The following is a 14,264-nucleotide window of genomic DNA, read 5'->3' as shown; positions in this document are numbered from 1 at the left end:
TTGGAACACTCTTGTATTCATGACCATTATGGAGAGGGTTAGATGGTAAATCCCCAGGGTCTAACAAGATATTCCCTAAGACCTTGAGGGAGGCTAGTGTAGAAACTTCAGGGGCTCTGGCAGAAATATTTAAAATATCCTTAGCCATGGATGTGGTGCCAGGAGGGTAGCTCATGTTCTGTTGTTTAAAAAAGGAAATTTTTCGATATCATAGTTTTTCCCTTGCCAGCCCTGTTATCTATAATTATCTTTTTCAAATTTTGTTAGATACAGGCTTCAAAGAGTGGTATAGACCAGGTATTAAAAGTTTTAAAGTTCTTTTTATTTGAGATAATTTTATTTCTTTTGAACAATTAACAGCAGAATTTAAACTTCCTAATAGACATTTTTTCACATATTTACAAATTAAATATTTTGGTCAGTCCAAACTTTCTGATTTCCCTCGAATTCCCAAAATAAATATTCTTGATTTACTTTTTGATTTGCTGTTTTCCCATGGTGAATTAATATCAATTATATATAATAATTTGATGAATTTAAGGACAGCTTCAGTGGCTGGGATTAAGAATGATTGGGCACGTGATTTGAATATATCACTTTCTGATGAAGACTGGGACACCACTCTTAAATTGATTAACGAGTCCTCTTTTTGTGCATGACATTATTTGTTTCACTTTAAGGTGGTGCATAGAATACACATGTCTAAAGTTAAATTATCTTGTTTTTATTCTGATATTGATCCACTATGTGATAAGTATAAAATCTTTGAAGCTTCATTGATTCATATGTTTTGGGGGTGACCTAATTTTGAAAAATGTTGGAAAAATATTTTCCAAACTTCATCAGTGGTTCTTAAAATCAAATTAGAACTATGGCCTTTAATTGCTTTATTTGGCTTTTCACAAGAAAAAGATATATCTTTGACTTCAACCCAAAAGAGAATCTTCGCTTTTACCTCACTGATAGTTAGATGAACAATTCTGATGAGATGGAAAGATGACTCTTCATCTACCCATATTTAATATAGCAAGGGGCGGAAAACGTTAGTGGGGGTGGTATATAGGCCTCCAAATAGTAGTGTAGAGGTGAGGGAAGGCATTAAAAGAGAAATTAGAAAAGCGTGCAATAAGGGAACAGCTGTCATCATGGGAGACTTTAATTTGCATATAGATTGGACTAGTCAAATTGGTAAAAATACAGAGGAGGAGGAATTCCTTGAATGTTTACGGGACGGTTATCTAGACCAATATGTCGAGGAACCAACTCGGGAGCAGGCCATTTTAGATTGGGTATTATGCAATGATAAGGGGCTAATCAGCAATCTTGTTGTGCGAGGCCCTTTGGGTAGGAGCGATCACAATATGATCGAATTCTCTCTCGACATTGAGAGTGAAGAAATTAAAACCGAGACTAAGGTCCTGAATTTAAATAAAGGGAATTATGATGGTATGAGACGGGAGTTGAGTAAGATTGATTGGGTGGTGTTTATGGGGGAGTTGACGGTGGATAGACAATGGAAAGCATTCACAGATCTAATGGAGAAATTGCAAAAATCGTTTATACCGGTTTGGCATAAAAATAAACCAAAAAGGTGACTCAACCGTGGATAACAAGGGAAATTAGAGACAGCATTGGGTCCAAAGAGAGAGCATATCAATTGGCCAAAAAAAGTACCGCAACCGAAGACTGGGAGCAGTTCAAGATGCAGCAAAGGAGGACAAAGGGATTAATCAAGAGAGCAAAAATAAATTACGAAAGTAAGCTTGCGGCAAATATAAAAACCGACTGCAAAAGCTTTTATAAATATGTCAAGAGGAAAAGATTGGTGAAATCCAGAGTAGGTCCTTTGCAGTCGGAATCAGGGCAATATATAATGGGGAATAAGGAAATGGCAGACCAATTAAATTCTTACTTTAGTTCTGTTTTTACAACAGAGGATACAAATAACCCTCCAAGGATGTTGGGAAACATAGAGACTAATGCAAGGAAGGAACTGAAAGAAATCAGTATCTCTAAAGACATGGTCTTGGGGAAATTGATGGGATTGAAGGCAGATAAATCCCAAGGGCCTGATAATCTACGTCCTAGGGTACTCAAGGAAGTGGCCATTCAGATAGCAGATGCTTTAAGAATTATTTTCCAGATCTCGATAGACTCAGGATCAGTACCCATGGATTGGAGGGTAGCTAATGTTACCCCACTATTTAAAAAGGGGGGTAGAGAAAAAGTGGGGAATTATAGGCCAGTGAGCCTTACATCAGTAGTGGGCAAAATGATGGAATCCATTATTAAGGATGTAATAGCGGAGCATATGACTAGCAGAGAAGGGATCGGACGGAGTCAACATGGATTTACAAAAGGTAAGTCATGCTTGACAAATCTATTGGAATTATTTGAGATGGTGACAGGTAAAATAGATGGGGAGAGCCAGTGGATGTGGTGTGCCTGGACTTCCAAAAGGCCTTCGATAAGGTCCCACATAAACGACTGGCTTCCAAAATCAAGGCTCATGGGATTGGGGGCAAAGTATTGATGTGGATTGAGAACTGGCTGGCAGGTAGAAGACAGAGAGTTGGGATAAATGGCTCATTTTCTGAGTGGCAGGCGGTGACCAGTAGGGTGCCACAGGGATCTGTACTGGGACCCCAGCTGTTCACAATTTACATTAATGATCTGGATGAGGGGATTGAATGTAATATCTCCAAATTTGCAGATGACACTAAGCTAGGAGGGGTTGTGTGCACGGAAGAGGGGGGTCAGGAAGCTCCAGTGTGATTTGGATAAATTGAGGGACTGGGCAGATACATGGCAAATGCACTACAATGTGGATAAATGTAAGGTTATTCACTTTGGTAATTCAAACCGGAGGGCAGATTACTATTTGAATGGCAATAGATTAAGAGATGGGGAAGTGCAGAGAGACCTAGGGGCACTTGTACATCAGTCTCTGAAGGCGAGCATGCAGGTACAGCAGGTGGTTAAAAAAGCAAATGGTATGTTGGCCTTCATATCAAGAGGGTTTGAGTATATGAACAAGGATACCTTACTGCAGCTCTACAGGGCCTTGGTGAGACCCCACCTGGAGTATTGTGTGCAGTTTTGGTCACCTTATCTAAGGAAGGATGTTCTTGCAAGGAGGGAGTGCAGAGGCGATTCACCAGGCTGATGCCTGGAATGGCAGGAATGACTTATGAGGAAAGATTGCGCAAATTGGGATTGTACTCGCTGGAGTTTAGAAGATTGAGAGGGGATCTCATAGAGACATATAAAATTCTGGCAGGACTGGACAGAATGGATGCAGATGGGATGTTTCCAATGATGGGAAAATCCAGAACCCGGGGCCATGGTTTGAGGATAATAGGCAAACCATTTAGGACTGAGATGAGGAGGAATTTTTTGACCCAGAGGGTGGTGAATCTGTGGAATTCATTGCCACAGAGGGCAGTAGAGGCAGGTTCATTAAATATATTTAAGAGGGAATTAGATCTATTTCTTCAGTATAAGGGTATTAAAGGTTACGGAGAGAAGGCGGGGACGGGGTACTGAACTTTAAGATCAGCCATGATCTCGTTGAATGGCGGAGCAGGCTCGAAGGGTCGAATGACCTACTCCTGCTCCTATCTTCTATGTCTCTAGAAGATCATGTTTAATGGATACATGATGTCACTTCGTCCCTAAGTTTGGGAAAAAAATTAGATACAACATCAAAGATGTAAAGTTTGAATTTGATAAGATGTGGGGCCCATTCATGGATTATTATCACTTCTTGAATATTTAATGTGTGTGTACGGATGGTCCGGTAACTGCCTGTCTGGTAACTGAAAGTCATTATTCGATTCGTATCTATATAACTTATAAAAGTTAACCTTGTTTAGAGGGAGGGATTGGATTATTAGATTTTCTTTTCCTCTTTTCTTTTTTCTTTTATTAGTAGCGATAAACTAGATAAAGGTGGATCAAGCTGCGGATCATTAATATTGATCATATCACAGAATAAGATGAAAATACCTGAGAGGAAAAAAATCCCTTTTTTTAATATGAGAATCTTAATTATAGCTTATTTATTTTGTATTCAATGTTAATTTTGGCTACATTATGATATAGATTAACTGTTAACTCAATATAATCACAAAATTCACTGTTTTAAATGGGATAAGTTAAATAAATGATTATTACTTCTGATTGACAATTTTCATGTGATATGTATATGATTTGATTTGTTATTAATTATAAGACCACGTATTTTCTATTAAACTCAATAAAAATATTTTAAAAAGGAAGAAAAAAGGCTCCAGAAATTATAGGCAGGTGAGCCTGATGTCAGTTGTAGGTAAGTTATTGGAAGGCGTTCTAAGAGATCTGATATACAATTATTTGGATAACCACAAACTGATTAGGGAAAGTCAATGAGGCTTTGTTTGTGGTAGGTCGTGTTTAATCAATCTTCTAAGAGTTTTTTGAGGAGGATACCAGGAAAGTTGACAAAGGAAAGACTGTGGATGTTGACTACATGGACTTTAGTAAGATCTTTGACAAGGTCCCACATGGGAAGTTAGTCAGAAAGATTCAGATACTAGGTATTCATGGTGAATTGGTGAACTGGATTTGAAAATGGCTGGGTGGGAGAAGCCAGAGAGTAGTGGTGGATGATTGCTTCTTAGACTGGAAGCCTGTAACTAGTGGTGTGCCTCAGATATCAGTGCTGGAAGCGTTGCTGTTTGTCATCTATATCAATGATCTGGATGATAATGTGGTAAATTAGATCAATATGTTTGCAGATGACACTAAAATTGGAGGTGTGGTAGACAGCAAAGGTTTTCAAAGCTTGCAGAGGGATCTGGACCAGCTAGAAAAATTGGGTGAAAAATAGCAGATGGAATTTAATTCAGACAAGTGTGAGGTGTTGCATTTTGGAAGGACAAACCAAGAAAGAACATACACGGTAAATGGTCGGGCACTGAGGGGTGTGGGAGGCAGAGGGATCTGGGAATATTAATCCTCTGAAAGTGGCGTCACAGGTGGATCAGGTTGTAAAAAGAGTTTGTGGCACATTGGCCTCATAAATCAAAATATTAAGTATAGGAGTTTGGATGTTATGGAAAGGTTGTATAAAACATTGGTGAAGCTAAATTTGGAGTATTGTGTGCTGTTTTGGTCACCTAACTGCAGGAAAGATATCAATAAGATAAAAAGAGTAGAGAGAAGATTTACTAGGATATTGTTCAGACTTCAGGAACTGAGTTACAAATAAAGGTTAAACAGGTTAGAACTTTATTCCCTGGAGAGTAGAAGAATGAGGGAGATTTGATAGAGGTATTTAAAATTATGAGGGGGAATAGACAGAGTAAATTCAGGTCGGCTTCTTCTACTGAGGGTGGATGAGATACCAACCAGAGAACATGGGTTAAGAATAAAGGGGAAAAGTTTTGGGGGAACTTCTTCACACAGAGTGTGATGGGAGTATGGAATGAGCTGCCAGCTGAGGTGGTGAATGCAGGCTCAATTTTAACATTCAAGTAGAATTTGGACAGGTACATGGATGAAGGTTAGTGGGACTAGGTTAAAAAAAATGATTTGGCAGAAACTAGAAGGGCCGAAGGGACCTGTTTCTGTACTGTATTGTTCTACAGTAGCCACCTTGTCTTGATTTTCATCAGTATAAAATATAACTAAAAAAAAAGACTTGAAGCCTTTTCCCTCCACAGTTGCTGCTTAACCTGTTGAGTTCCTCTAGGTTCCAGCATCTGCAATTTCTTGTGTCAAATGTAGAATTATATTTTGACTTCCTGCAAAATGGTGAACTTCTGAATTGTCTGGACCAGAGGGTTATGGCTGGATCAATAAACACGAGGTTACATATGATACAATATAACTGGATACACAGGCTATACATTACACCTCAAAAGTTAAATAAATGGGACCCAACAGTATCGGACAGATGTTTTCATTGTAAAAAGGAAATGGGAACAACAATTCATGCAATCTGGACGTGTGAGAAAGTGAAAGAATTTTGGGAAGATCTAAACCAGATATTAAATAAAATTGCAGAAAGTAATATACCAAAAAACCCAGAGATCTTCCTCCTAAGTAACATAAAAAACAAAGAATTTGGACTTGATTTGGATGGTGCCCAAAAAAGATTTGTTAGGATAGTCCTAGCTGTAGCAAAAAAATGTATTATGCTACTTACTTTCAGGGAGACTTATCTGGAAACTGTTTCTTGGGTTTACTTGTTTTCCGTAATATTGTGTAAAAGGTGAAGAATTTATGTTTTCGGGTGTCTATTCAAGGTTTTACAGGTTATGGTTAGTGAACACACGTCCCTCTAATCTTGTGACTTACCAAATGATGCCCCAATTCTCATCAGAAAATGTCACTCGTACCAGACAAAATACTCATTCGGTAAAACAACTCGATCAAATAGGCAATCTGAGTCCAAATAACGTCATGCAATTTGCTGTTGACATTTATAGCTTTACAGCAATATACAATTTTAATCAAAACAAAATGTTAATTGAATCTTTATTCATAAAAGTCCGGTGCGTAAGGATTAAATTTCAATGCTTATGCACAAAGCAAGCTCCGTGGGATCAAATCTGAAATGTTAATCTTTAGATCTCTTTCAGCTCCCCATTTTTCAAATTCATTCATCTACAATTGCTTTTTTGTTTTCTTCAGCACAGATGTCACAATGTAATTGTCTTTTTTTTGTGTGTCTTGGTTCAGCAGCTCAAGTTTTCAGCAAAGAAAAATCAAATTTGTTTACTGCTTCGTCTTTGTTGGAACGTGTAGGGTCATCAAGTTTGACTGGAGGCAGCTCATCCTTGATCCTAATTGTTCTCCTAGAAACAAATCAAAAGTTTTGTGTTTGTTGCTTAACTGGATTATTGCTTGAAACTAATTAACAAAAATGAATCAATCTTTCACCACACAAATTTGCTTGTAACTGGGTTATTCCTGAACATAGGCTATAACACATTCAGTAGATACAGTAAATACACCTGTGGTCCAACAGGGCAGTGGAAACTTCCACTGATAGGCCCTACAATCAGACTGTTAGATCTTCCCTCTGGCAGGTTAACCCAGAACAGTAAGCCCATTGCAATCAAAGATGAATAGGCTAAAAGAAGAACTTTGCAATTCCTTTGCCCCCCCCACCATCCCCACCAAAAAAAATTAAAGGTGCTAAAAATCTTGAAATCAGACAGAAAATGCTGGAAATGCTCAGCTGGTCAGGCTGCATGTAGGGGAAGAGAAACAGTGAACATTTCTGTTTGAGGACATTTAGAACGAGGAAAGAGACAAAAAAGCTCATTTAAGCTGCAGGAAATGAATGTTATTGTTTAATTTATGTTGCATACAATCCGATGAGTTCTTTAGGGTTAAACAAAATGAATTTCAGCTGATCTAAATTTCAGAAGGCATTAGCAACGGGCAATTCTAAATGGCATTTGGCACCTCAGTGGATGAGGCCTCATGGTTGTCAAAGCTGTTTTGACAGTGCAACTAGCCATTTGTGGAGGGAGAGGCCCTGCTTTGACTTGAGCTTGAGCATCTCAGTGGGAGTCTGCAGGCAGCTGACACATAGTGGAAGGTCTGCCACAGTCTTTCTGGATCACTTGTCAGCTCCTATTTTTCTCAGATGAGCAATTATCATCAGTTTTCTCTTTCTGTATTTATTTCCAAGAGTTTGTTTTTGTTAACCAAATGCCTTCATTTGAAGTTGGCCCATCCCTAAGAATATACCTGATAAAATATAAAAAGGAACTGAACCTGATCTGCAGATTTACTGACTTGTCTGCAGGGATAGGTTGCTGCAATGGACCAAAAAAAAGCAGATGAATGTTTTGTTTCTTTTTTTTTAGTTATTAAAGTGTTTACTTTGCAGGTAGCAGCTGTGAGTACTATCGTGAACAAAGGGATACCATTGAAAGCATTTATCTTCAGGAACTACAATCACCTACCTGGTGTAAGATCGCACTACATGGGTGGTTGTCAATTTAAACTCTGGCAGGCGATCCGAGCATCTTCAGCTGCACCTGGCTATTTCCAAGAATATGTAATTGGCAATGACCTTCATCAGGTATGGCTATCTGCTAAGCAAGTCACTGATCCTTCTATAATACAATGGTTTATTCAATAAAAAGTCAATGTGCCATTATTTTACTGTTGCTTAATTAATAAAATATGAGGTAACGTGCTTAGACACAGGCCATATAAGCTTTTGATTGAAAAGGAGGTTGTGCTGTGCATTGGAAGGATGTGATAGATTGAGCCAAGTGGCCTGTATCCGTCTGATACATTCAATTTACTTACGCAGTATCTTCTAAAGTATTTCTTGCATTTGTACATCACAATGGCTCCTCAGTGACCCTGAGAAGCATGGGCAAAAGAAAGTGCTGTTAGCTCTTGATATTTGCTGACTTTTGTCGCAGAAGATAGGAGATCCCTGTTGGTCATCTCTTGGTTATTACCTGATAAGGTCAAAAGCATTTTGACACTGGCCTTTAACCAGGTTGTTGATGGTAAAGAAAGGGTTTTTTAATTTAGAGATGCGGCACGGTAACAGGCCATTTTGGCCCACGAGACCATGCCGCCCAATTTACACCCAGTTAACCTATCGCGGTCACGTACTTTGTCGGGAGCGTGCTGGCTGCCGCTGATTATATAAGCGAAGCAATGCACGGGGGTAATGGCGTGCATGCGCGGGTATGTTAGACGTCAGAATAAGGGTGATGAATCTCAGATGCAGGAGGAGAGTGAGAGTGTCAGGATCACCTGTGTGGCATTGAGCCAATGAAGAAGTCGGAGAAGTTTAGCTGGGTGGTGTTTGGGGAATTGAAGAATGCAATGCTGTGTCTAGTGAATAATAAAAAGAAAGTCGACTTCATGGTATGCTGAAAGAAACGAGTGAGTGTGTTGTATATTTGTTGTAAGCTGTGGTAAATCAGTGCTATTACAAGTGGTGACCCCATGAGTTTACAGTACCTTCTAATTTAAAATGGATAGTGATAAGGATAAGCCCCTTACAGGAGAAGTTGGGGAGGTCAGACTAAAGATTCCACCTCCCCTTTTTATTAATAATGCACCAACATGGTTCATAATCCTCAAAGCTTCTCTGCCCTCAGTGTGACAAGTCAGAAGTTGAAGTATGGTGTACTTGTGGAACGTCTTCCAAAGCAGATTGCCTGTGAAGTGGAGGATGTCTTAGTGGATCCAGATGGTAATCTCCCATTCAATATGTTTAAGGTGGCTATTCTACGGTGTACTCACCCATCTAGGGAGTCTTGTATTGTCCAATTACTAGCTAATGACAGCCTAGATAATAGCTAACCGTCACAGATGTTGAGGAGGTGGTGCAGGCTAGTTGGAACAGACCCTGACGAAGGCTATTTTGGGAAACAGATATTCCTTCGATGTTTACCTTGTCATGTTCTAGAGCAGGGGTGTCAAACTCAAATTCACGGAGGGCCAAAATTAAAACCTTGGACTAAGTCGAGGGCCGAACTAAATATTTATTGAAAATTTTCAACAACATCTGCATGTTTTCTCTTCTTTCAACATATATAATGTTAAACTTTTTCTTATTAAAATAAATGTTTAATAATAGTTTTGGATAAACTCTTTCCAGAAGCATTAACAAATGAGAAATAAAATATTCAATAAATAATATTTCTCTATGGAGGATTTGTCAAATGTTGCTAGTGTGCTGTCGAATAGTAAAATCTGAGGGCTATTGAGAATGTGGGAGAATAACATGATTCCTGAGACAATCAAATGGGTGACTGATTGTGGGCATGAACTCTAGCAGGGTTGTTTGCCATGCCCTTTTTCCATTGGTACAGATATCCTTTCATTTACACACTTTTCAAGTTTTATGCCTAATGAGCTTGTATCCAGGTGCAGGACCATTTTTAACCAGGAATATATTTATCACTGTGACATGAAACTATTGGAAGATCGTTTATCCTGAGATTAAAGTTCATAATCCTTACTCAGGCCTGTGTGCGGGAGGGCGGGGTTTGCGGGTGATCGGGTTGGACAACGACAGTGCGGGGGCATCGGCTCTCGCTGCAGGGTGGCATCTTGGCGGATCAGCGGCCCCGTCACCGTGAGTCGCAGATTGGCCTGTGGCAGGGAGGGGGAGTGGGCAACAGTCCTGGTGAGGTCAGGTTCCGGGCGCCTGGAAGCGGCCTTGGCTTCCCCTGACACCGGCCAGGCCCCAAAACAAGAGTCCACGGTGAGACCCTGCAATGTAAACAGAGGAGGTGGGGGCGATTAGCGGGCTAACGCCAATGCATTCTGGGATTTGTTGTATTACTGTGCATGCGCTATACTGGCGCGGCGGCCAACGGGCCACCTCTAATACATTTTTAAATGATCTTGCAGGCCAAATATAATTATATCCGCGGGCCAGAGTTTGACATGTGTGCCCTATGCCATCGGAACTCTGTAATTAGTAAGGGATTGCTTAAGGTGGGATGTGAGTGGGAAGGAAAGGGTGAGAATCACTGCTCTAGACCTAATTGTTACTGAAATATTTTGCTTGAGAAAAATTGTCATTGGCCCATTTCCTTTAGCATTCTGAAACCGTGCACATGACGAGTCAATGAGGGATGATTAAAGCAGTCGTCTTCAAACTTTTTCTTCCCACCCACAGACCACCTTAAGCAATCCCTTACTAATCACAGAGCACCAATGGCACAGGGACGCGAGTGGAAAGAAAAAGGTTGAGAACTGTTGTATTGTGGTAACTCCACATCTGATTAGGTTAATTGTTAGGCAAATGGTCAGAGAAGGACCCCCCCCACCCCAAGAAAGGCTTAAATCACAGGAACAAAATAAGCTTCCATCTCACTGCTCTCATTCTTACACACAGTCCTGATGTGGAATGTGGGGTCGCAGCTCCACGTTCACCCGAGTTCAGGTGCTGTCTGTGTGGAGTTTGTACGCTCTCCCCTTGTCTTGGACCAACAGGTCGGTCACCTGACGAAGGCACCCGAACCCCTGTTGAAACGCCGGCGTCCGGGGCGGTGGAGGAATTGGCTGAGAAGAGCGCGTTGCTCCCACCCCCCTCCCATGGTTGGAGAGGGATTAAACTGCGATCTCACGGCGCCGGGCTCATCTCCAACAAAAGGAGCGGGAGGCAGGGTCCGCCGCGCATGGAGCGAGGGGGAAGGCATCGCCAACGAGACGTTTGGTCCGGCGTCGCTGCTGAAGCGCAGACCCAGCGAGGATGGTCCCCAACTCCAGCCGTGTCTGTGTGTCCGGGAGCCGGGCGGGCTGAGTGCAGCGCTCCGATCCCTGGGATTCGGGACTCTGAGATCCCTCCACACCTCCGGCGTCTTCATTTTCACCTTTAGTGTGCATGCGCTATACTGGCGCGGTGGCCAGCGGGCCAACTCTAATATATATTTAATATGATCTTGCGGGCCTAATATATTTATATAGCAGGCCAAATTTGGCCCGCGGGCCAGAGTTTGACATGTGTGTTCTAGAGCATTTGGTGAGTGTCTCTCGAATGTCCATCCTCGATCAGTTGGCGGATCAGGCCGACCTCATTATGACAACGACCTCTGCATGGAAGACTGAGGAGTGAACAGGAGCAAATCAGAATCAGGATTTATTGTCATGAACAGTCAGAAAATTTGGTTAAAAACTGAACTGAAAATGAAACTGAAATAACTTGTGGAGCGCCAGCACTTTATCTCATTGTTTCAGAGGCTTGATGAGTTTTGGCATTGTGATCAATCCCAGTAAATGCATTTTTGGTGCTGCTGATCTTATATTTTTGGGACACCACATGGTATTTTGCCCCATTAATCGAGAGTGCGAGATATTCAAGAATTTCCTGCACCCATTGCATTTGGCCACTTGCGACATTTTTTAGGCATGATTAATTACTTTATCACCGATTCCTGCCAAATGCTGCAGCATCTCTATTACCCCTTACTGAACTACTAAAAGGATCCAATAAGTCTATGCCACAAGGCCATTAACTTTGGGAGATGATGCTGTGCATGCTTTCAACAATATGAAAACAGTGCTTATGTATGCCATGATGCTTGTACATCAAAAGACCAAAGCTTTACTCTCTCTCATCACTGATGCAGCGATCAGTGCTGTGGGAGCAGTGCTAGAACAATTGTGGGCAATTGGAACCTTTGGCATTTTTTTCAGCCAAGCTCTCAACAGCTCAGACAAGGTATGGTACGTTTGGTCAAGAACCCTTCGCCATCTATCTTGCAGTGAAACATTTCTACTTTTTATTGGAAGGTCGCCTTTTCACCATTTATACAGACCACCAGCCTCTTGTGCATACTCTGAGTACAACCACACATCTCTACTCACCCAAAGAAATCTGGCACTTGGACTTCATCTTACAATTTTCAACAGACATGTGGCACATCTGATGAAAAATGAATGTCTAGGTGCAAAATTGACGCCTTTACATACAACTACTGCTGTTGATTTCACCGCCACGGCTCGTGCACAGCCCACCGATCCCAGTGACATCTGGCCGCCACGGCTCGTGCACAGCCCACCGATCCCAGTGACATCTGGCCGCCACGGCTCGTGCACAGCACACCGATCCCAGTGACATCTGGCCGCCACGGCTCGTGCACAGCCCACCGATCCCAGTGACATCTGGCCACCACGGCTCGTGCACAGCCCACCGATCCCAGTGACATCTGGCTGTCACGGTTCGTGCACAGCCCACCGATCTCAGTGACATCTGGCCACCACGGCTCGTGCACAGCCTACCGATCCCAATGACATCTGGCCGCCATGGCTCATGCACAGCACACTGATCCCAATGACATCTGGTATCGTTGAATCAACTCTGGTCTCTATCTTCAAGATGTGACCCTGGATGAATCAGGTAAAAAGTTAGTCTGCAGTTGTTTTTATAGAAAGGCCTAGGACTTTTGTGCCGATAGCTATGAGACGCGAAATTTTTGAATCTCTTCAGTCTATCACATCCTGGTAGAAGACCATCAATCAAACTGGTTACAGAATGTTTTACCTGGCCTCGTGAAACGGGATGTTGGATTATGGACAAGGACCTGCTTGTGTGTCAATGCTCTGAAGTCTCCAGACACACAAAATCCAAGCTGGGGGATTTTGTTGTTCCGGATTCCCATTTCTAGCACATGTACCTAGACTTGGTAGGCTGCTTCCACCGTGTTGGGATATACTTATCTGCTTATATGCAAAGACCGTACTACTAGGTAGCAGGAGACCATTCTTATTACTGATATTTCTGCAGAGACGGTCACTAGGGTTTTTGTGGATCTTTGAATTCATCTTTTGATATTCCAGACATGATTACAATGGATCGAGGTTCTCAATTTGAATCGACATTGTTCCGAGCTTGCATTGATCTTCTGACCACTATCTGTATTTGCACAACGGCTTACCATCCGCAGGCCTTGTTGAGCATTTCCATCGACAAATGAAGGCAGGTGGTGATGCATCTACGTGGAGCAAACATTTGCCCATAGTTCCCCTTGGAGTGTGTACTGCTTTTAAGGGAGATCTTGGATGTTCAGCGGCAGAGCTGGTATATGGCACAACATTAACCTTGCCAGGCGAGTTTGTGAATCTGAATCCAAGCACAACGCTGTATGATCTGACTAATTATGTTGATCGTCTTCAGGAAAACATGCGATTACTCCAACCTACTCCTACACTGCAGGTGTCACCTGCAGTGTATGTGCTGAATGATTTACAGCACTGTACTTGTGTTCCTTCAACATGGTGCTGTTCACAAACCACTTTAGCCAGTTTATGATGGTCCTTTTCAGGTCTTATGATGCCACTTCTGTGAGAATGGAAAAGCTGATATGGATTCCATTGACAGGTTGAAGCCGGTGTATATCGACAGTCCATGTTCTACTTCAGAGCCAGAGTCAGGATCAGTTGCACCCATGTCAGTCGGACCGTGCATTGCCTGTCTTGCAGCATCGGACGAGGTCGGGCCGAACTGTCAGCCCTCTGAACCATTACGTCACAGGGCAATTCCAATCAGTCACCTCCTTGCCATGGCTCGGAGGCTGAAGGTGGCATCGCGATTGCAGATTTACCTTCGTTGGGAGCGACGTTGGCCTCTGCTGATGATGTAAGTGATGCCATAGGTGGGAGTGATAGCGCACATGCACAGGTATGTTAAGCATCTGTATACGGGTGATGAATCTCGGATGCAGGAGGAGGAGAGTGAATCAGGATCACCCGAGTGGCAGTGAGCCATTGAGAAGGTCAGA

At 42.0% G+C, this 14,264-nt stretch overlaps 1 protein-coding gene across 1 annotated transcript in view; it reads left to right on the top strand.

Annotated features, from left to right (window-relative positions):
* The window catches only part of LOC138745805 (calcium-independent phospholipase A2-gamma-like), a 94,179-nt gene that overhangs the window by 57,462 nt on the left and 22,453 nt on the right, over window positions 1-14,264 (top strand). Inside the window, 1 exon segment of the mRNA XM_069903121.1 lies at window positions 7,889-8,083. Coding sequence (XP_069759222.1) covers window positions 7,889-8,083 — 195 coding nt within the window.

Source organism: Narcine bancroftii, chromosome 11 (assembly GCF_036971445.1).
Source record: "Narcine bancroftii isolate sNarBan1 chromosome 11, sNarBan1.hap1, whole genome shotgun sequence".
Lineage (NCBI taxonomy): Eukaryota > Metazoa > Chordata > Chondrichthyes > Torpediniformes > Narcinidae > Narcine > Narcine bancroftii.
This window is presented reverse-complemented; position numbering and strand designations above follow the sequence as displayed.